The 23,668-nt window shown below is 41.1% G+C and overlaps 2 protein-coding genes across 3 annotated transcripts in view; both read left to right on the top strand.

The window, feature by feature from the left end:
• tamm41 (TAM41 mitochondrial translocator assembly and maintenance homolog) overlaps positions 1 to 14,590 on the top strand; it is a 347,761-nt gene extending 333,171 nt beyond the window's left edge. The window contains exons 1-8 of one of the 2 annotated variants that reach the window (XM_080025637.1): positions 9,001 to 9,355; positions 10,011 to 10,193; positions 10,727 to 10,819; positions 11,054 to 11,204; positions 11,830 to 11,975; positions 12,893 to 13,058; positions 13,504 to 13,566; positions 13,778 to 14,590. In XM_080025637.1, the coding sequence (XP_079881763.1) occupies positions 9,218 to 9,355; positions 10,011 to 10,193; positions 10,727 to 10,819; positions 11,054 to 11,204; positions 11,830 to 11,975; positions 12,893 to 13,058; positions 13,504 to 13,566; positions 13,778 to 13,869 (1,032 nt within the window). In that variant the 5' untranslated portion in view covers positions 9,001 to 9,217 and the 3' untranslated portion in view covers positions 13,870 to 14,590. Of the gene's footprint in view, positions 1 to 9,000; positions 9,356 to 10,010; positions 10,194 to 10,726; positions 10,820 to 11,053; positions 11,205 to 11,829; positions 11,976 to 12,892; positions 13,059 to 13,503; positions 13,567 to 13,777 lie in introns of those variants that run through there. The other variant, XM_080025638.1, reaches the window with a different exon arrangement.
• Positions 14,591 to 15,554: 964 nt separating this feature from the next.
• vgll4b (vestigial-like family member 4b) overlaps positions 15,555 to 23,668 on the top strand; it is a 38,955-nt gene continuing 30,841 nt past the window's right edge. Inside the window, exons 1-2 of the mRNA XM_080025498.1 lie at positions 15,555 to 15,691; positions 16,973 to 17,046. Of these exons, the coding sequence (XP_079881624.1) occupies positions 16,983 to 17,046 (64 nt within the window). The 5' untranslated portion in view covers positions 15,555 to 15,691; positions 16,973 to 16,982. The remainder of the gene's footprint in view (positions 15,692 to 16,972; positions 17,047 to 23,668) is intronic.

Here is a 23,668-nt window from a genome sequence, read left to right as displayed (position 1 = left end):
TATGGATGTGCGGTTGTTGATTCGGTATTAGTATTGTAAGCACCATGCCCAGGTAGGAGGAGGGGGGGGGGGTGGAAGAGAGGAGGAGGACAGGAGATTGATTTCCATCGATTGGTCCATTCAGCCGAATGATTGGCTCCAGTGGAATGGGGTTTGCTCATCAATAACGTGTCCTGCCTAAGAAAGCAGTAGGGTTATGGTGGGGCTGACCGAGGGCAACCAAGCTCAAATCATTTTAAGATCGATTTTAAATCATCAATAGATCACTAATAGCTTTGTAATACGAATGATAATTTTTCCCGTAAGATTTTCCTAACGATTTCACTAAAAGGTGTGACATCCGCATAATGTCAAGCATAGGCCAGTGACATTTGTATGTGGATATATTTATTAAAAAAAACATGGCAGCTGAAAACATAGTCAAAAACACTTCTTTGCAGTCAAAGACTAGAGTGCAGTTTCCTGTTTCTACAGCACTGTGTGCGTCACACTATTTGTTTCCGTGTCTCTTTTGCTACTCATCCCCCGAACAAACATCTCCTCCCTACGCCTGACTTCATTATGCATGTTTTCTTTCAGTGCACCAGAAGGGCACTACTACTCAAAGCCATCAGTAGTAGTAGTAGCAGTGTAGTAGCCAGTAGAAGTATATAGGCTGTGTCTGCACTGCTTGCATGCTGCAATAAGATTTGCTTCAGAAAAACAGCCGGAAGATGACAGGGACAAAGAGGGAGAAGATTCATCAAGCGGAGAAGAAAATCCTACTCTCACACATACACACACACACACACACACACACACACACACACACACACACACACACACACACACACACACACACACACACACACACACACACACACACACACACACACACACACACACACACACACACACACACACACACACACACACACACACACACACACACACACACACACACACGTGAGCCAACAGCTTGGAATGCGAAGACTGCAGCAGAGGAAACATAGACACACCGACAGCACTGCCCCCCCTTGTCTTCATTGGGCAAATTAATCCAAGGAAAATCCTATACGTGGATAAAATACTCTGCAGAAAAATGAGTCGATGCACTTATCAGATTTGACTTTGAAGCGTTGAGATTTTTGGGAAACTAATCACACATTTTTCAATAGAGATATGTTTTAGCCCTGATCATGTGTCTCAATAGATGGAAATGTATTCCCCCGACCTTTCTGCCACTGAAAGCCTGAGTTTCAGCTCTATACTCTGAGCCGCTCAAATGCCTATCTCCCCTCTCGTGAATGCTTGCAATTTGTAGGCAAGGAGTGAGTAGTGTACCATATGGATTTTGTGCAAAAGAATATTGCACCACATTCCGTCAGCCGCAGGCACTCGCACGCTTTGAGTCCGCCTCTTAATGTTTAGGATTCTACAGCTGAACATCAAACAAACTGCTAACGATATGTGCACTCTGCTTTCAAGTCTATAAAGAACTCTGTATAGAATGCATCCACATTTATATGACAGAGAACTATGCTGATGCCGGAAAATATAGGTGAACCTTCTTCTTGTGTCAACAAAAAATAAAAAAAGCACAACATGTCCAAGAGACATGTCATGTCCACAGTCCATGCATGCATTTAAAAAAACGTTCTATTGATTCAAGTGACAGTGAGGGGTTGAATCAAATATAGTATTGTGAAATAAGTAGTGGATTCTTGACGTGTGATGAGCTCTCAAAAGAGACAGTTTTGCATAGCATGCAGGATGCACATTTGTAGCGAGTCACGATTAGTCAAGCCCAGTGTGAGAGAGAGAGAGAAAGAGGGAGAGAGAGACTGAGTGTGTGTGTGTGTGTGTGTGTGAGAGAGAGAGAGAGAGAGAGAGAGAGAGAGAGACTGACTGTGTGTGTGTGTGTCTGTGGGTGTGTGTGTGTGTGACTGTGTGTTGAGGCGCTGTGTGTTTAGTCAACCAGAAGAGAGCCGGAGTGAGTCACAGAGCTGCAGTGTGTGTGTGTGTGTGTGCATGTGGGTGTGTGTGTATGTGTATGTGTATGTGTATGTGTATGTGTGTGTGTATGCGTATGTGTATGCGTATGTGTATGTGTATTTGTATGTGTATGTGTGCGTGTGTGTGTGTGTGTGTGTGTACTGTAGTGACATCCCAAGCTCAGCCTGGCCTTCGTGTTGAAGCATACACAACACATAACACATCTACCAACACAGCCACAGTATAATACATGTGTGCATGAAATTAAGCAAGCAACGTATAGTCAAAGGCAACTGTGGGCAATTTGTGCATCAGAAGTGGGCTTTTTCTCTTTTTTTTTGTACGACCATATTTCAAAGACAAACTCTGCCATTTACAGCATGAATTATTTGCTTTAAACATCCTATCCTTTTACAGAAAGAGATCCCCACTGAATAAGATTGTAGCCTTATCATGTTCCCTCTTCTATTTTGACTCGAGTGTGTGTTTTTAAAGTGGCATAGCTTGGAGAGGAGAGTGTGATATGATCTTATATGATGGCTGTGTGCTGCTGCTGCTGCTGCATTGGAAGGAACAGTCAGAATACACAAACAGCACATCCACAAAGCCAGGAGCATCACTCATCTGTCCACACACACACACACACACACGCACACACACACACGCACACACGCACACACACACACACACACACACACACACACACACACACACACACACACACACACACACTCTGGCATATACACAGGAACACAGATGCTGACATACAAACACGTTCAGCCCTGCTGCATCCAGCTCTCCTTTCTGTTTCAAGGTTCACACCATCACACTAGTAAGACCTGTATTCATGCATGAGGTTTATTCATTATGTTACATCAATGGATGTATGGAAATTAATCGTTATATTAACATCAAATGATCTGGATCGAGTTGTGTGCTGCATAGATTGTAAACTTATTTGTGAAATAGGGTATATAGATAGACCTGCCTTGGGATGTATTAATTAATTCAGAAATAAAAATATAATTGTGATAATTCTTCATCAGCATACTGTGTGTGTGTCTGTTTGTTTGTGGGGTTCGATGGCCTGATTAAATTCTACTTTTAGGTCTTCTGTTGCAGATATCTAAGCGTGTGTTGATAAATATGCCAGGATCATACCTCCTGAGGTTTCATTGGCTCAATTTAGGTAATACAAATGAAGAAATCCTCTTGGGAAAGTCAGGGGATGCAGGTCATTGCAAATTCAAATATTTTAATGAATTATTCAATTCGATTTCAACTCAATCCGAGTTTTATTTAATTAATTCATGACTTTTTTTAATGACTGAATGTGGCAGGGCAGACAAGGCTGCAGCATACAATTGGATGAATGGAAGTTTGCCTTGCAGGGAGTGATCTCAGATACACTGGCAGGTTAATTGAAAACACAGGGGGCGCAACCCAGGACACAACAGGCTGATTATGGGGCGCTGCTGTTGTGAAGTTACAGCCTAGTTCCTTCTGGTTTCTCAATGATACAACCTTCACATAAGTCATATTACTAGCATGCCCCCCTTGCATAATGAGTCCGTATGCAGTGACATCAAATGAAACATGGATTCAAATGTCTCGAGCCTTTGAACCCGCTTCAGGGAATAGATGTGGATTCAGCCGACCATTATAACAAATACTGTAGCTCACTGAATTAACTTTACCAGCGCTGACTGTGTGGATGGATGGAGCCACAAGATAAAAACACCTACACACACACACACACACACACACACACACACACAACTAAAGATATAGCAAATCCCCCAAAACACCATATTATCCTGCCTGTGTGAACCACACATAGGCTACACATGCACACACACACTGTGCAGAAGTTTTCACTGCAGTCGGTTACAGTGTATTTTGTGACAGACCTGTTTGTATTATAGTTATAAAACATGTATTTTTATATTATAAAATAATATTGTACTTTTAGGCACAACAAAAAATGTGAGATTTTGAAAACTGCCATAGCAACAAGTACAACAGAAGCTGGCCTGACACAAGCGAACAAAAGAGAGGAAAAAAAGATTTAGTAACACCTTTATGTAACAACATTTCAGTCACCCAGTGAAGGCTAAATATATATACAGTATATAAGGGATAAAGGATAAGGGAGTGAGGGTCATAAGTTGCCTACAGGTGAGTGCTGTGTTGGAGATGCTGGGATGATGAAATGCTAGAGGAGCAGCAGTGACTGATTGCAGCAATCGAAACTCAGCAGAATAGCAGCAGAGCGAAGCGAGTGAGCAGATCATCCAGAGCTTAAATACAACCGTGTACAGGGTCGTAAAGGGTGAGTTGGATTTACAACATGGACTGGTTACAAAGAAATGGTTCATATGGAACAACAACATGGTTTACAGATTGTGAAGTCTTACAGTGTGTAATATCAGGGTATTAAACAGCATCTAGTGGTGCGACTCTAGATTGCAACGCTCCCTTGCTAACCCCTCACTTCAGAGCATTTACAGAAGCTATGGTGGGCTTCAAGGACAAGAAGCGTTAGTTACTAAAGATGGCTGATCCATCTCTGCCTCAAGTCTTTCCACAATATCAAGTGATGGTATGAAGATTCTGTTCTGTGTTGTAGAAACATGGCGGTGCAACATGGCGAGGCGCCCTACTTCTATGTAAATATAAAAGCAATTTTGTGCTGGATTTTGAATATTCCCTCATATAAATACATTCAAATTGGAGAGACGCACCATCCATGCTGTTTATTCGGCAGGGCAGTTTCAGTGCAGACAGTGCGTATTTTCGCCTTTGCACGTCCTCTGTGGATAGGGCGCTATTTTTTCTCTCTCTAGTTTGCACCGGTTTAGTGGCCACAAAAGCGGCGCAATCCTTTAGTAGATGTGGCCCTATGTCGTTAAACATAATCTACTTAATCATCTCAGCCAATTCATCATTTTTTGGCAAAGAAGATTAAAATGCTCCAGTGTACAATCATGTCATTCTAGGTAGCAACCAGTGTTTCATTACTTATTCATTTATTCATATGAGATTTGAGCTCATCCTTCTGCCTCCCATATTAGGGACTTCCTCCCTGATCGGTGACACAGTAACCCTATAGGGCTGAAGATAAAAGTGTTTGCTTCGGTTTGTCTCTTCTTGTGGGGGCATTCAGCAGCAGTGCATCTACAGAAGTGTGTGTGTGTGTGAGTGTGAGTTTGTGTGTGTGTGTGTGTGTGTGTGTGTGTGTGTGTGTGTCAGTGTGGTTAATGGTCCATTTTTCTTTTGATGATCCGGCATGGGCAGCAATGGTGATCTCCATGGCAACAAGCATGAAAAAAAGATGAAAAGAAAAAAATGTGTATGATTGTGTGTGTGTGTGCGTGTGTGTGTGTGTGTGTGTGTCTGTGTCTTTGTGTGTTTGCGTATGGAAGCGGCTGTATTACCATTACGAGCCTAAAATTGCCTCGGAGGAGTTGCATGCACCATTCACTATAATCTGTGTTCCTCCTCTTGTGGTTTTCATAACACGTTGCTGCTGACAGATATTAATGTTTAAACTGCAACAGTTAACTGCAGACTAAACTGCACTAAGGGGATTCACCAAGTCAAACCTATGAAAGCTGTTGACAAATGAAGCGTTCTTGATGCGGCCATTAAATCTCAAGGAGAGCTACGTACTGTGAGCTGTAAATCATTTGCCACTTTCTGAAAATAATATAGCCTTTAGAAAACGCTGGAAGAATCATGTCAAGTAGGAAAATCAGTCAACACAAATATCGATTAAATCAATTCAATTATTGATTCCAAACCAAAAAGTTTCAAAAGCAGCTTTTGTTTTTGTTCCAATCACCTCAATCATTTTCACACTGGCCTGCAGGCAAACACTGTGAGAAAGGTATGATGGAAGGATTCTAACAGTGGTAAGCAATATATCTTTAAAAGCCTTTCATCCTAGGGGGGCGCCCTTAGCTCAGTTGGTAGGGCATCCCCCCCCCCCCCCCCCCGGGCCGGGCCCAGCAGCAGACCCGGGTTTGATTCCCGCCCGCGGTCGTTATCTGCATGTCACTCCCCTCTCTGCCCCATTTCACCTCTGTCTCTCTGCACTATCAATAAAAAGCATTAAAAAAATGCCCCAAAAATATCTTAAAATTACACAAGTATGTGATTGTTAGACTCTGCTTTTTGCCTCACTATCTTTGTTTATCCCACAAATCCCCTGTGCCTATATGAGTTTACTGCTGCAAGTCTTAGCAATAAGCATTCAAATGTTTCAACGTAAGATGATATTTCAAGTTCTTAATTTCCTCATGTTGACTGTAAACATGTGGTTTTCGTTAACGCAGCTATAATTGATATTTGTTATTAAAACAACATATCAAATGGCCATGAGAAAGGGGCTCACTCATTCTTCCAAAAAAGTGCTAAGTCATTCGATGTATCGACATAATAACATGTGTTTACTGCTTGTTGCACTGCCAAATAGCAAAATAATTGTGTATAATTATTTAGTTATCATTTAATAATAAATGTAACTTTAGGTAGGCTATGTCAGAGAAAAGAACAAGTTTTGTAAGGTGTATTTGCACAACTGAAATTAAAAAAAAATTCCTCCCAGGAATCCCTGGAACACTGTATGAAGTTAAAAGGCTTTCTGAAAAGTTACTTTTTTGCTGTTGGTGTTTATAGCAGCAGGAGCCCACATTGTTGTCATATATTCTATAACTAACTGGAGGCTCTGCAAATGTAAACAAGTCCCCCCTCCCCTGAAACTGAATAGTGCACCTTTAAAAAAAATATAAATCACTTAATGCAGGTTAAATCCCAAGGTACTACAGCCATTACATATCACTAGCAGAAAGCATTTATGGACTGATGTAGGCTACATCTCTTAGGGCATGATCACGGCGGGTATTAACTTAACACGATGTAGTCTAGAATTAACACATGCCCTTTTCACTCTGCCTGGTGCTTTACTGGCAAGGCTTTTTAACAGAGTGAGGGAGCTTTGCTAGTCAGGATTTAGTGACCTTTTAAATATTCATTTGGCTGAAAAGGGATGGTTCTCGGCAGAAGATAATATTTGTACCGTTCTTCATAATTGTATAATGAGCTACAGACATATCGCTAACTGCCACGAGAGCATTAAATATGTATACATTCAGAATAGATGTGCGCGTTTGGGCCTGTAAGACTATAGTGACTATTACAGGAGGAGGACTGGTAATGGTTTTTCAAATGAGCCTCATGGTTGAAACTGATTTTACTTACACACAATGTGCTGCTGGGTGTCACTGTCTTTTATTTACTTATTTTAAAGCTACAACGAGTAAGTCGGCACGTTGGCGACACCTTTGAACAAAAGCGGTAGTATTTTTACGACGCCAGCTGTCGTGAAGCTGTTTTCTAGCTCGTGCAGGGCGTGTGAGATTCAAATAATCAGGAAGCAATATAGTGCGTGTCCGTGTGTTGAAAGTGTGAGGGCACCGGACTCTTTTTGGCTCGGTGAGAGTGGTTAGTGACACAGCATCAACTACACCTGATTGCAATGAGTTGATCCATTGTCACCTCTCACGGAGCTGAACGAGTAGCCTATGTGTCCCCACACAAAGCGAATGAACGAGAGACAGCAGTTAGTTATGGATCACGATGAGGTAATGTGTTTATGTTGTTGTAAATAATGACTATTTCAGATGAATAATGGTCATTTTGAAATGCAGTATTTGCTTTCATTTAGATTTTGTTTAATATTTCTAGTGATGGCAACATGTCAAAGTCTGGATGAGGTCAAGAGCAAAAGCCTCATCATTACTATGTCAAGATGATTCAATTAGGGATTTTTTCTTTTACAAAATGTGTAATTCGAGATAGGAAATTTAAACACAACAGATAGTTTAATGAAAAACAAAATCTAATTGTGAAAGGCCCTGACTTTAATTGAGCTTGTAATATTAGCTGTATCCCATTTGAGGGGCCGCAGCCTTCAAAGGACACGGTCTACAAAGGCCATAGCCTGTGAAGACCGATTTGAAGGCCGAACAAGCGTTTTTAAGTGAGACGGTCTCCGCAGGTCTCCGTTTAGGAGCAATTCCGGTTTGCGTAACAAGCCATTACCTTGCGTGACGACTCGCCACTCCTGTGCTGCCTAACAACCCTGATTGCTGCCAATGGAAACAGCCTTGTCAACGGAGGGAAAAAGAAGTTGCCTACAGACAAAAAAAAGTACAAGAAGAAATAAAAGAAAAGACAAGAAAAAAAGAAAGGAAGATAAAAGTTAAGAAGATGGAGCAACACGTTGCTGTTTTGTTATTTTTTATTTTATTTTATGCCATCTCTGAAAATGAACCTTGGGATATGTTGGGCCGCGAAGGATACATCTGTTGGACCCTTCAAAACCGTGAAACCGCATATGAAGGAGCTTTCCAAATGGGACAAGCATTTGTGAGCCGCTATGATGCAATCGGTCTTCAAATGCAGCCTTTGTAGGCTGCTGCCCCTCGATTGAGATACAGCCAGAGCCATTGCCAAGTGAAGAATAAAGATAAAATGGCTGTCATGACAGGTTAGCCCCTCTACTAAAGGATTACAATAATGAATAGTTAGGCTACTTTAAAAAAACACTTCAATACTTCCTTCAAATATTTTCTTAATTTTTTTTTTCATGACTTTCAAGACGGACAATGGCCCTTGCCATTAGATTTAGCTGACTGCACAGTGCACACAACTATACACATTAGCATTACCTCATAGTCAAGCTGGCTAAACTTGGTCAAAAAACACCCTCTGCTGGCTCAATGGAGAGCTTTAAAATGTTGCTTATATTATTTTCCACTTATTTAGATGCTGGAGGTAACATTTAACGACTGCTTTTAATCACATAAATGGTAACTTGCAGAATAGCCGGACAATTAATGCTTATTTCGACAGTTTTGAAGGTTCGGTTTGCTTACCTTCATCCCGGACTCCATTTCCCATGATGCTCCAGGCCGCAGCACATTCCGTGACGTATATTTAAATCGACCTTCAACAACACAGCTGACCAAGTACAGACCGCACTTATACGACAAAACTGACCATTTCAGTATTATCCATTGGTTTTGCTCCCGCTTATTTGTACAGAAAACCTCAGTCTGATATGTATAGCTTACTAAATGCGCCCGGTTGTTCATTGTACACGTTATTTAGTCGGTTATTCCGCCTATAAACCGGCGCGTGTTGTTCCTGGGAGGAAGCTACCCAAGCTATTTGAAAAATGACTCTTCCAGCTCTGCACAACGCCGGGGTAGTTTATAGACGCATTCTGTCACAGTTTCCCCAGGACATCACTTTAGCTTTTGCCTATGGATCAGGCGTTTTCAAACAACACGGGGCCAGCCAAGGTCAAATGGAGGTTAGTGTCACCTGTCCTGACTCCTCACAGTCTGTAAACTCTGCTCGTGACAGTAAACACCCTTCACTTGCACCTGTGCACTGCTTGATATCATAATAGTGTAGCCTTTTCTAGACTGCTTGCTTGAATAAACTCGGTTAGAAAAAAGTAAAGTAACAAACAAACAAACACACACACACACACACACACACACACACACACACTTTATTCTGTACTTCCTGTTTTTGTTTGTTGTTTCTTGAAATGTCCTATATGGGAGCATATCAATGTTCCTAAGGCCCAATGTTCCACTTTTCAATATTCTATTAACACACATTTTAACACACATAAGTGACACATTATAAATTAATTGTGTTTAGGTTAAAACTGACCTGTTTCAAGGTAAAACATGAATTAAAGTAATAATGTATTCAGTTTCATGTATTTATTTGAACAAGGCTTCATAATGGCTACAAACACATCAAAACGAATGCATCTGTTGAGTTTTTTATAGAACCTGACCCCGCAGAGCATATTGTATATTCTAGGTGGTTCTGTGTGGTTTGTGTATGAAGCCCTATCATTATTGTATGAGGCGGTGGGATGTTCCCTGTTGTGTAATATACCCATAAGACTGTATATTTAATATACTTTTCTATTCTTCATATGTCCGCAGAAGAACATGCTGGACTTTGTGTTTGCGGTGGACGACCCGGTGACGTGGCACACCATGAATCTGCTGCAGAACCGCAAACACTACTCCATCCTCAAGCTGCTGGGACCCACCACCATCAGCTCTGTGCAGAATGACCACGGGGCCGCCATATACTACAACACACTGGTGCCTGTGGATGGGAGGGTAAATATGACTTATCTCTAGGTTAAATCTTCCATGTTTTGGCATCTTTTTCTACACCAACTTTCTGTCTCCAACCGTGACTACTTTGACTTTTGTAATGAAGCTAGCTGTCCACTCCTCCCTTTATACTGTAATCTTAAGCAGGCCTATTTTTATCACACTGTGGTTCCTTCTCACATGAGTTTTATTTTGTAATAGGTCTGACTTTTTACTGTTTGTTGGTTCAGACAGAGGCTTGGCAGAATCATAACGCATAAATAAAATGCATATTTAGCTTTCTACAACTTCATCTGATCTTGTTGCTGTATTGTTTTTTTCATAGATAATTTTTTGGCATTTTCTGCTTTTTATTAGACGGTTTGGAGAGACAGATGAAATGGGGCAGGGAAGGGGAATGACATGCAAAGAACGACCACGGGCTGGATTTGAACCTGTAGTCTGCTGCTTCTGAGGACTGAGCCTCTATGAGCGAGCGCTCTAACCACTACACCACAGCCAAACATAACCTACAAAATGACCTTTTTCCTTTTCAGATAATCAAATACGGTGTGATCAGTACAGAGTCTATGATAGACGACCTGATGCACTGGAAGACCATGTATGCTGCTGGAAGGCTCCACAAACCGGTCAGTAGCCTATCATGAGCACAGCTGTGTAAAACTTAACTATTGCTATGATTACAGTACAAACTATTTATTGTCAAACCAGTCAAATATGTTCTTAGTCATTTGAATAATAAAGCTTTGAAATTTGAATGAATAACAAAAAATACAGCCTTGTAGTTGTTGCACATTTGAACACAATTACTACTAAATGTATGTGCATCCACCACACTAATATATGTCCATACCTGTTTGTAGGTGAAGATGCTGGTGCAGAGTGAGAATGGAAAGCTGCGTGCTGCTCTTGTGGCCAATCTAAAGAGTGCAGTGACGGCCTCCTTCCTCATGCTGCCAGAAAGCTTCACAGAGGAAGACCTGTTCAATCAGATAGCAGGACTTTCTTATGCCGGTAACTGGCCCACACACACACACACACACACACCACTATAAAAACCTGCCGAAAATTGAGAGATATTACATTTATTTTTATTTGTTTATTAGGAACATCATACAAAAAAAAAACAATTGCAACAGAGTTAGTAAGAAGCTAATTTGCATCTGCTGTCCCTGGATTAGAAGATGCATATATGCGTGGACACATTTAACAAACTATTTATTACACAAAGATGTGCATTGTCAAATTAGATATGATAATAATTCCTCTATTGTTCTTTCTCTCCCACTTAGTCGGCACACACAGACATACATACACTTGTCATTGTTGTTGTTGTCCAAAGAGAGCATAGAGAGAAGCTTGGGAATTTTCTTTGTAATATATGTGTTGCCCCCACAAATGTTTACATGCTAAGATTGTGCTAACGAGGAGAATGTTGCTATGTAGGCTCCTTAGCTACAGACGCAGTAGCTCATAATGAGTAAGGAATGAGCTAATGAGTGTTGCATCACTCAAACTGGAAACTAAACATAAGAATGAGTATTTCCTAAGAATTTGTTACTGCAGCAAACAGCAGTTATCTAAGCAAATATATTAGACTTAAGGTATTTAAAAAAAAACTTTGTCTGTGCCTCTTTAGGTGATTTCAGAATGGTGATTGGAGAAGATAAGTCCAAAGTGGCCAATATCGTCAAAGACAACATTCAGCACTTTAGGATCCTGTACAACAACATCCTCCGGGACTGCCCTCAAGTGGTCTACAAGCCACAACACGGAAAACTGGAGGTAAACCATGGCACGTACAAATACACAGAGACCACACACACACAATCTAAAAAAAAAACATGTTAAAAAAACTACTAGAGTTTTGTTCCTCAGAAGAAAAAGTGTGTGTATATGATACTTTGGAACTGTTCCAGGAAAATTGTTTTGAAAATATTTTTTGAAGAATATGGATTGGCATAACTGCCATCTATGTGTCATGGCATTTTCCAACTAAAAGGTAGACAGCTTTGACATGAAGAGTACAGAGTGTCCTCAGTCCTCACTGCCTTGCTTGTGACCTTTTTAAATGGGGTGTGACTGACTTGGCACCCTGTCCTGTTACCTGCTTTGCATATAGTATCAACGAGTACAACTGGTAAAATATATGTGTGTGTGTGTGTGTTTGTGTCATATTGAGCAGCATAATGTCTCTCACTAAGTCTGATAGGTGTCATCTAATTATTATAATGCCAAGGGGAATGCTCATGAGGCTATCCTGGAATAATATGTTTTGTAAATGTTTTGGAGGACAACTCATTGTTTGTGTCACGTGTGTGTGTGTGTGTGTGTGTGTGTGTGTGTGTGTGTGTGTGTGTGTGTGTGTGAGTAACACATTTTCCAGTGAACAGGTCTTTTTGGGGACTTGTGCGCTCTGAATCCTGCATTTTAGAAAATCTGTCCCAGGATTACTGTCTGGCAGATTAGAAGGCTCATCATGAACACATTTTGACAGATGACAAAAAAAAACATTATAGTGTTATTATCTTGAGCATGCGTTAATACATACAGTTCATTCCTAATAACAATGTCCTATTGGTGTGTGTCTGAACATACAGATGAGACATGTGGATGTTTAATAGGTGATGCTGCTGGTTTATTGAGTCTACTGAGTCTATCTCTGTCAATGTATTCATTTGATTGTGATTGTGTACCTGCAGGTTGATAAAAGCCCTGAAGGTCAGTTTGTCCAGTTGATGGCTCTGCCTCGAACCCTCCAGCAGAAGATCACCAAGCTGGTGGATCCTCCAGGGAAGAACAGAGATGTGGAGGAGATCCTGCTGCAGGTGGCTCAGGACCCAGACTGTGGAGCCGTCGTACATCAAGGTGGGAGCTAGATAGATGGATAGATGGATAGATAGATAGATAGATAGATAGATAGATAGATAGATAGATAGATAGATAGATAGATAGATAGATAAATAGATAGATAGATAGTTTATTGATCCTGAAGGAAATTCAGACATTTAGTAGCAAACATACCTACTAACAGAAACACATTAGTTTCTATCTCGCAGATCAATCGGTTAAAAAGTGACCAGGCCAATCAGGCCCTGTGTTTCCGACTGCTTTTCTGTCCGTTAGTGGAATGTGGCCCCTGATTGGTTCACGTAATTGACAAATTTATTCAGTCAGAACACGGCTCCTGATTGGCCCGGTCATTTTTTGACTGGACTCGTTCACAGAGATTTGAGGAAGTTCTGACTTAATCATATTCCAACGTGATAAGATGATAACTGTGTGTTTTGAGCATGTTTTTATTCTTCCTCAGGTATCTCATCTATTGTGAAATCCTCCAGTATAACACAAAGCATCAAGGGCATTGCTACAGCAGGTAGGCACTCTTTTCTTCTGCTTTTCTTTATCAGTGTTCCTCTTTAAGTTGTCCACTTTAAAGAAATAGAAATGGTATTTTGGACATACTAGTCATCTCTCTAAAAGTGTTGTCTTAAACCTTCCACTGTGTATTAGTTACTGTTTGAATATCGATATAGTGTTCCTGTTATGTGTTGTTAATGTGTGGTGCTCTGTGTGTCTCCCTGCAGGCATGTGGAAGACCGTGTCGTACAGCTCCAAGAAACTGATCAAGATGTGGAGAGGTTGGAGGAGGAAGCCGTCTGTCTCACACATGTCTTGATGCTGTCCGTTTTCCTCTATGAACTTATCAGCTAGACGATCGACGAAGTCCAATCCTTTGACTAACTCTGTCTGTAACAACCCACACACTGACCTCTGGTTGTATCACTGCATGCATAGCCTCTGTGAATGGGGATAGCAGGTGCAAGACTATGTTTGAATAGCGTAGGTACTGTCGCGGTACATATGCCCTTTACCATACAATTATTGAAGAAGTTGTAGAAAAGAGGGTGACATTTTCCACGTGCCTGACTGGAATATGGCTGACATTTAAACGCTACCGCGGACTGGACCTTTGTAATGAAAGTGAATGCAGTGAGTGACCGAGGACCGCTGACTCAGCTGTATCCAGGACTACGGCAAGACATTTGTGTGAGCACGCCATGACACACAAGTCCTGCCAAGTTATGATGGCGGAAAAGACTTTGCTGTCATCTTTTGAATTATGCATGCACACAGGTTTTTCCCCCCTCTAACATCACCAAAGAGCTCTTCGCCCCTTCACATTTTAAGAGTGTCTGTTGATGGATGTACCATATTTATGTCAAAATTCATAAAATAGAAAAAATGGGTTTGCATCTATTTTTCTGATGAACATGTCCCTAACTGTAAACATCTGTTAACCTCTCTGTCCCCCCTATCGTTATCAGCTGGTCCTATTGGCAGCTCAAGGTAATCCATTGTGATCGAAAATGCATTGGTTGAGTTTAATAAACTTTTTAATACAACAGCATACAATATTGTTTTTACTAGCATGATTTGTGTTACCTTTTTATTCCACAGAAAAATCCCAAATGTCTTATAATAATGTATGGAAATTGAAATCTATAAAAGAAAATCCATCTTTAAACTACTCCACTCGGAATTATTACTCCTTCGAACTTCTTTTAGCTGCAGACTTTAAATCCAATGCCTGTTTATCAAGCGTATGCCGGCAGGCGAGCATGCATTTGTTTGGGAAGCTAGTGAATGATTCACCACTGAATGTATTGCAATGAGGTAATGTTTTTATATGTCACTGTCTGATTGATAATGGTTGACTTAGTAAGGTTCAGGAAACGCAGGATATTCCGGTTCGCCTGCTGTACATCGTTTTGTCGAAGTTCCAAGGAAATCTAACCCGTGGGAAGGGATAATACAATTATATAAAAATAGCATTGTTTTCACTGATGGTCTTGTTTGCTGTTACAGGTCATTTATGATCATAAGAGGAACATTTTGACTGTTTCTTAAACATTTGAATGTTCCTCATGGGAGGTTTAATATAGGCCTGTAGGCTACTTAATTGGGTCTAGAACCGCCACTGCCAGAAAGAGTAATGCTTAAACTACCACTCTCAAAGACAAAGTACTAACAAAGTACATCTGTTAGAGGTAGAGAGCCTTCCTTTAATCATCCACTAAATCTCTCAGCACCTCGGGCTCCCTGTGCAGCAAACACTGAAGTGACAGCAGCAGCCTCACCTCCATAAGGAAGCGATCCAGTGTCGCATCATTATCATAATATATGCTGATGTCACTCCTCCAGCCTCTCAGCCAATCAGCGCGCTTCACTTTCACCACCTGCTAGGAACTGAATTCCATCATTCCATGCATTCCTGTCCTCCCTCCCTCCTCCTTCCTCGTTTAGTCCTACAACCAAAGTTTGCCCCGACAGCTCTGCTACTATTGTCTTCCCTCGCATTGGAGCTTTTAGCCGCGGCTTTTGTTTTGAATCTCGGTGGGACTTATATCTGTATTTGTGTGTAGTTTGTATAGTATTTATTTTTCCCCCCAGTGTGGATATTACCAGCCTGGAAGATACCAAAGTGGCGCTTATAGGAGGTATGTGCTTCGAAACACAAAGTTGTTGTTGTGTGTGTGTGTAACTGACTGACGTTGTCTTGGGGGGGTTTGTAGGATGAGTGCGCTCTTTTTCTTTTTTTCAGTCCTAGGCTACCTACAATTTGGAGAGTTTTGAGTGAGACATTCCGCGTGTGAATGAAGACTTCGTTGAGAACAGACGTAAGACGAAGGGCTGAAATAATATCCGCCTCCTTTTTAACGCGAACGTGCTCGTTGAAATTTCATTCAAGACATGAAGTTGCACGCGCGGGTTCCCCCCAAACTTTGTCAAGTCAATTAAAGCCCTATGCTTCCCTATGAGTGTTTTGCGGAATGTTGCTGGCTAGTAGGCTAGCCTAAAATGTCAAGCGTAGCCAAGAAGGAGTAAACACGTTTATTTTATCGTGCCGACAACTTCAAGATAAAAAGCTATTTTTGTTGGTTGTAGCCTTACCGTAAGCCTTCCCGGACACTTCCAATGGAAGCACTGAGTCAGACTTATTTAAATACGGGAGCCTGGTGGGAATAAAAGCGGGCGCACTTGCTGCTAATTTAATCGCTTTCACTTAGCCCGAGTCTGACCGTCTTATTAAAAGTTTCACGCGCACCACGTAGCCTCCAGTTGTTGTTGTTGTTGTTGCGACATGCCTATAAATAAACCCGCAGTGGTGTCTGAAGGCTGTGGGAATGGGTGTCAATCATAATCTGCTCCAAAACTCTCTAGTTCCTTGGAGAAACGAGGGAAAGGTATCTCAGGAATGCACAAAGAGGTGCGCTCTAGCGTTTTTATTTCTTTATTTCACTATCCGCACATGCCTTTCTTAGCATATACACTGAAGCCTCAACATTGTAGTAGAAAAACAAATACATTCTTGAAATGCCAAAACAACATTTTGACGTTTAAACATCACAGGAAGGTCATCAAATAGGCCTATGTAACACACTATTAAACAGCAGAAGAGAGGTGTTTTAAAATGAGCATCACTGTAATTTAGAAAAACACTACAATACAAGTGAAAGTCCTGCATTTAAACTTAATTTGATTGAAAATGTAGTAATCTTTTCGGCACATTGTAGGTGGTATCTCTACCAAATCAATTGTGTGTCAAAAACATAATCATCAAACAATGAGCTGGCCCAAGTCTTCTTGAGAATAGTAGAGATATTTTTATTTGTTATAATTTACAGACCTGTAAGAAACATTCTTAAAACTCCTAGTGACAGACAGCAACACAAAACAACATTTTCAGCCTCTATCTATCTCCCCTCTCTGTCCCACAGGCATCCCAGCATGGAGACACCCCTGGATGTCCTGTCCAGAGCAGCATCATTTGTACAAGACAATGAAGAAGAGAGTAAGTTTGATGGGACTTCTCCATTCCTCTTGCGTTTGTTTGTGTGTCAGTAGAACATGAAACAATAGGCGTCTTTGTTGCTGCTGTGTGTGAGACTGTGAGCTTGCTGTTGTCGCAGATAGACAGGCAAATAAGACCAACCGCGCTCAACCGCCATCAGCACTGCTTTTTTTTTTTTACAACTAGCGTACTTGCGTGTGTTAACCTGCTTTTCACTGGAATCAGGGTGGGGTGGATATCTTCAACTCCTTACTCAATTATTGCTTAGTCCTTCTGTCTACAACTTTCGTCCTATCTCCATCTTTTTTTTGTCTTTTCCTTTCTGTCTCCAATGTCTGAGGGCTTCAGGTGTCGCTGGAAAAAAAAAGATTTCCGAGAATTATAGGTCTGAGTGAAGCCTACAAGAACACATCAAATTCAGTTGCACCACTGATAACTATTCTGCAGTGTTTGGAGTTGGACGTTTTTTTTATTTTTATTTTTTTATTATTGTCTTCAACAGTTTAGAAGATTGTGTTTCATGTATTTCAATAACTACTCTCCAGCTGTGCAATTGAGAGGGACAAGCAGGTGGATTTGTGATTAATTTTTTTCATTATGAAGGAAATTAAAGCTCCTCGAGTATCAGGAAGGACCAATATTAGAGTTCTCAAAAGGAATTAAGAGAAATGTATATTATAATGTAATAAAAGTACACGATAGCTCTTGTTACAACCATTTCACGTGGAGAGAAAACAAGTTCTTCAGGTTCCTTATTGTTAAGTTGTTTGTCTTTTTCGAAGATGGACACACATTGGTCTATTGAAATGTAGTGTAGCAGGAACGTTCTAGATAAACGCTTGTGTTGGTGTTTTGAGGGACTCAGAATATTTAGAAAGAGTTCCAAGTGTCACCAGTTTTTTTTCCCCACAATGCTTTGCCTTAAATAGCTGAATATGGGCTTCCTTGCTCTGCTGAGTGAAATGGCCTGGGAGCTCTCCTCCTCTCCTCCCAAAAACCCTTGCCCCCCTGCAGGGTTTTTGTTTTCCCCTCTGCACTCATGTCACTTTTTGTTGTGGGTCGTGCATGGCCCCTTTGTCCAAAAGACAATGCACTCAAAACCGTTTCCACAATAGTGTAGGCAGGGGAATTGGGCTAAGCCAGCCAGAATGCTAAACTATAGCTAACCGACCCAGCTATAGTCGGTGAAAACTATAGCTGAGAGTCAGTTGGCCAACTGCAGGCCAACAGGCAGTTGAGTCAATAACCTCTGCCTGCTTATTTGCATGTAGGGCTTGATGCCTGTGTAGCCAGCCACAGAACAGGGAAAGACTTGGGCCTGTTTGGAATGAGTATTTCAGGTTATTATTACACAAATGCTGTCTCGGGGGAAATGGAATTACAGTTGATGAATATTGCTTTGTTCCGAGATCACGCTGCTTGGCTCTAAAATGGAAAGTATATTAAAGTGATATCCGATGCAATTTGATCAGTCATCACTTTAAAACCTTTGGGATTTGTTCTACTTTACTAAGGTTTTAGCATAGTTTTAGTTGCCCTGGGTTTTGCCTCTCAGGCCAAGCTCTTCTGTCTTATTTGTTGCTATATGTACACAGCCTGAATGGAAGACCTGCAGGAAAGAATCAGGGTGGAAAGCTAGCCTTTTAATTCGTCTGCATGTTATTGAGGTAAAGATTTAACTTAATCTCTGTTTTTTTTTACAATTACTATTCTCCTTAAAGCAGTCAAATTACACATTAACCACATATAAGGCAGTAAAGGACAGTGCTCGTTATAGTAAATATGCAAAATATGCAATTACAGCATATTTTAGTTCTGATGAGTTCAAGCTCACTGAACTCCCCTTTTCTGGGTGGAGGACGAGTTGTCTGTGACCAGCTCTAATAACATGTCTTCAGTCAAATAGACCTGACCTGAAGTATATACATTACACGCTCACAAAAAAAGCAGTGACGTAATCCGTGCCTTTTTATATTTAACTGTGAATGTAGGGAAATGCTTAATACGTGCCATCTCAACCCCATACCATTTGGTGGCTACTTGGAGGATCTTTATAGTGTGCTCCACCCTTCCCTTCCTGGGATAAAAACCTGCATTTGAACTCAACCTCAAACACGCTGGACTCCCACTACCAGCTGAACTCCAAGGACAAAATGAAATATTTTTGTTTGTAGCTCAGTTTTTTTTCCTGATACATTGCAACTAAGCTGGCCCTGACTCTACTTTATGGGTCTTGGGTGTCTGATTCAAGCCCAATCATTCCAATTCATAGCGGGCCTTGTTTAGGTTAGGTGCCCTGCTGAAGAGATGGAACATGGAACCCTTTTGTTTCTGACAGGAACCACAACAAAAGACGAACTGATGCCAAGAGAATGTGGTTGGCTGAGATCTGTACAGTGCCCTCTGCTCTACTTCTGCACACACACACAAATTCACATGCTGGACACTGAATTCCTATGCGTTTGATTGGAGAATACACACATGCACACACTCACTCACACACGCACACTCACAACCACACTCACAACCACACACACACACACACACACACACACACACACACACACACACACACAAACACACTCACACTCACACTCACACTCACACTCACACTCTCTCTCTCTCTCTCTCTCTCTCTCACACACACACACACTCGCAGAATCCCCCTTCATTGTTATAGTTTCCATAGTTTCCAAACTCCCCCAGACTTTTTCAAACTCTTGGTGAAGGGAAGCAAGCGGCCCATTAAAAAAAGACTGTTCTGTCCAATTATTTCTCTGAATTAAACTCTTAAGTGGGCAGTTTATGTCCTGAGACAACAACTCCATAAATTGCAGCTGCAAAAATCACCATAAAAGTGATTAGACCGCAGCCTTAAACAAAGACGGAGCATTCTGAGCACACATGGTGCATTTCATTCCCAAGCTCTCCAGGATAAATAAATGGTCTGTACGTAAATCTGGTCATTGCCAGCTAGTAAATATTTGATAGACACTCTCTCACTCAATTTGCCTCATTGAAATTGAGTTTAACTGTGTTAGTAATGCCATACAAACACTAGACAGGTGCAAAATCCAATTGTCAAATCTATTCTGATTTTCAACCTTTCAGGATAGCGTGATAATGCTCTCACTAGGTGAGCAGTATTAGACCAGTCAGTGCTTGTTGATGCTCCGTGGTAAACACTCCGATCAGCGCTGAAAGTGAAATGGGAGAACTTGACTCATGGCTCTTTTGCTCCATGCGTACCTGTTGAATTCTAGGTGGGCGATCATTTTGTTTGCCCCTAGGTGGGATGGGTTGGGTTTTTTTAGGTGTGTGTGAGTTAAAGCTGTTGCTAAAGCTGCAAGGAGTGGGTTTGCCCTCCAGCCCCTGTCCAGGTCTTTTTGTCAATGCTGCCTGTCAAAAGTGTTAAACAGACAGACAAATTGGTGTAAAGCGTACAGAATGTGTGACTCATGTCCCCCTGCAGGGCCTTGTCAAGGTGTTTTTAGGTTGAGAGGGTTTACACTACAACACGTCATGTGGCTTTTGGAGGTTTTAGTAACCCAGCTATAGAGTAACAACAAAAACAAGGTGAGTTTTGAAGAAATCTAGGCAGCCAATTATCTCTTTTAACTGTGAGCACTCTTTTCCATGGCCAACCAAATTCCCTGTGGTTGTTAGGCCTACATGCTTCATTCACATACTGTATATGAGCCTGTTGTTCATTTAGCCCAATATCTGTTTAACAATGGATAGTTCCCTCAGTCTCTGCTGGCTGGTTGGCAGCCACACAATAAAAACAAGACTCCAGGAAGGTGCTGGTAGGAAGATCTTTTTAACCTTTGGACAGACAAACCTTTGTGGTACAATTACTACCTAAATAGATTAGAAGTACTCACTTATTAAACAAATAACTAAAGAAAGCTGACTCATTTAATATTACTTAGAAATCAACTGTTGTTCCATTTAAAAGGGGTGGTAGGATGGCATATAGGAACCATGAGGTCGCTGGTTCGATCCCCGGCACCGGACAGGAGGGTGTTAGTTGTAATACAAGTGGTGGCTGGTATTACGTCTACGGTGCCCACCATCTCTACCATTGTATCCTTGAGCAAGGCGCTTAACCCCAAACTGCCCCAGAGGCGCTGTACTATGGCTGACCCTGCGCTCTGACCCCCATGTAGTAACTTGTGAGGGGATATGCGAAAAGACAAATTTCAATGTAACCATTGACTAATATAGTAACTTAATAAATGAAATAGGCCTAAGTCTTTGCTCCTGACATTTATTATGACGGATGGAGCACGCTGGCGTCTGGTGTGTCTGTAGTGTTTTTATGTGGACTCAAATTTGTGTTTGCATGCTGCAATAACAGTTGAAGCATGAAATAAAGGCGGTACGCTCTATTGTAAGAATCAACCCCAGTGTTTTATGGCCAATTTTCCTATCAGTCAGACATTGTCTGTTGGATATTTCTTGATAAATGGGGTACTATGTCATTAACTGTTAGCAGACAGCGTTTGAGTTATCTCCTGGTGTGTGTGTGTGTGTGTGTGTGAGTCTGCAGGAGATAACTCTTAGTTATCAGCAGAGTGTTTACGGGTGCTTTAACGATCTTGCGGATGACTGGGTCAAAGTGATGTACAGACTGCATAGTTAACACTCGTCCCTCTTTAACGCTGACTCCTGCTCTTCTCTCACACACGTTCTATCTGTTTCTGTCCCAGCACAAGACATTATGTGAACAGTATGTGAAGTATTAGGGTAGGAATCCTGCCTTTGCCCTTGACTGAAGAACTGACCTCCAAACAGGAGTTGCTGTGTTGTGTCTGAGATATCAGAAACACATGCCATATGCGATAACATTAATTTTCGGTATACTGCAGCCCTACTACCCACTGCATGGACAGGCATAATGTTGCCTACCCCCCTAACCCTAACCAGTCCTCAAGCTTTATCCCTTGAACAAAGCAGATCAAACCAACACAATTAAAGTTGCACTGTACAGGAACAATTTGCACTACAATGAACATCTAACCTCTGCATTCACCTGTCACTTTCATGTACTGTACATGTCCATCTTTATACTCCTACACTGCCACCGTATATTGTCACTTTCTGTATATAGGTCCCTTTGGTATTATTACTAAATTTATATATTGTATTACTCATCCTCTACTTTTTTACCTTTAGTCTATCTTCCCTTAGATTTTAATATTTTTTTCTTTTATTGTTAAATGCAGAGTAGACCACAGTCTTGTCCAGTACATTTCATTATATCATGGACCCTGTATTAACCTATTTGCCAAATACCTATTTGCCATTCTCAAAAATTATAAACTATTGCTTTAACAAATTGAAATCAGCATAAGAAGTGTTTGTTTTCTTACTTCATTCATTTATTTAAGAGTATGTATTTAGGTTTTTTTTTCCTAAGTGAATTGGGATTAGAATCTATGAAAGGCTTGTCACATGCACGGGTCACTCTGTATTGTTGTCTATGCTGCTCACTGGACAATCATATGACTGAAGGAGAGCTTGGTTTAACTCAATCCCCCCTACACCCTCAAGTCTATATCTGGTTGTCTTACCCTCCTCCAACATACACACACACACACACACACACACACACACACACACACACACACAGACGCACACACAGACGCACACGCACACACAGACGCACACAGACACACAGACACACACAAACACCCACAGAGATACACACACGAAAACACACACAGAGACACACACAGGCGCATACGTAATCACCGCTGCTCTGCTTTGTTAAGTAAGTGGTTCATTGGGCGGCCATTAGGAATGGAGGGCAAGGGGCCGACATGGTCACGAGGTCAAAGGTCAAGTGTCAAAGGGTCACAGGTGCAAGTCCACAAGGTTAAATACAATCGACCGGGGGCTTTTCTCCACACAGCATTTCTGTTGTGCACTTTGAAAAAAAATAAAAAAAAGTATAGATTGCATTTCTTGCTTTTTTTCCACATGTCTAAAACATTGTTTTCAGTATAGTTGTGTTTGTTGATTCTTTTGCTGGCTATTTTCAACATGGTGAATTTGCTTGCGAAGCCTTTATCGTCACTATAAAGTCCTAGATTGGCCTTTGGGAAGGCGTGTGTGTGTACCTTTTTCGCACCACTAGCTTTTATAGTTGGAGCTTCTCATTCCCAATTGTATGTCAACAATTCTTGAGTACATATAGGCAAATTATTTTTACTATCCTCATACTATAAGAGTGAGTGTTTGAATTTGGGGGCTCTGGCTTCTTACTTCTCAAAACTCTTGTCTCAAATTTGCTTGAAGTAAATGCCACGCTCACTGGCTCCATACCCGCTCTGCTGTCTGTCTTAGCAAAGGGAACTTTTTCCTCCTCTGAGCTGCACTGACCACACATACTCTACATTCCAGCCTTTTTGATTGGCACTCACCATAGTTACTGAGAATGAAATTAAACAGGATTGCAATGCCCCTCTCAAAAAGAAAAAATAAGTTAACCTTTATAGTGCTATAGAAAAGCATTACTGCTGCGACATGCATAATTGTATAAAATAAGTGAATTTCACTGATTTGTTTCTCTCGATTTGTATTTATCTCGTATGTGCAGGTATTCAAAAAAAGAAAA

Source organism: Ammodytes marinus, assembly GCF_949987685.1.
Source record: "Ammodytes marinus genome assembly, chromosome: 4".
NCBI classification, from domain to species: Eukaryota; Metazoa; Chordata; class Actinopteri; order Uranoscopiformes; family Ammodytidae; genus Ammodytes; species Ammodytes marinus.
The sequence above is the reverse complement of the archived record's forward strand: the minus strand, read 5'-3'. Positions and strand labels throughout refer to the sequence as shown.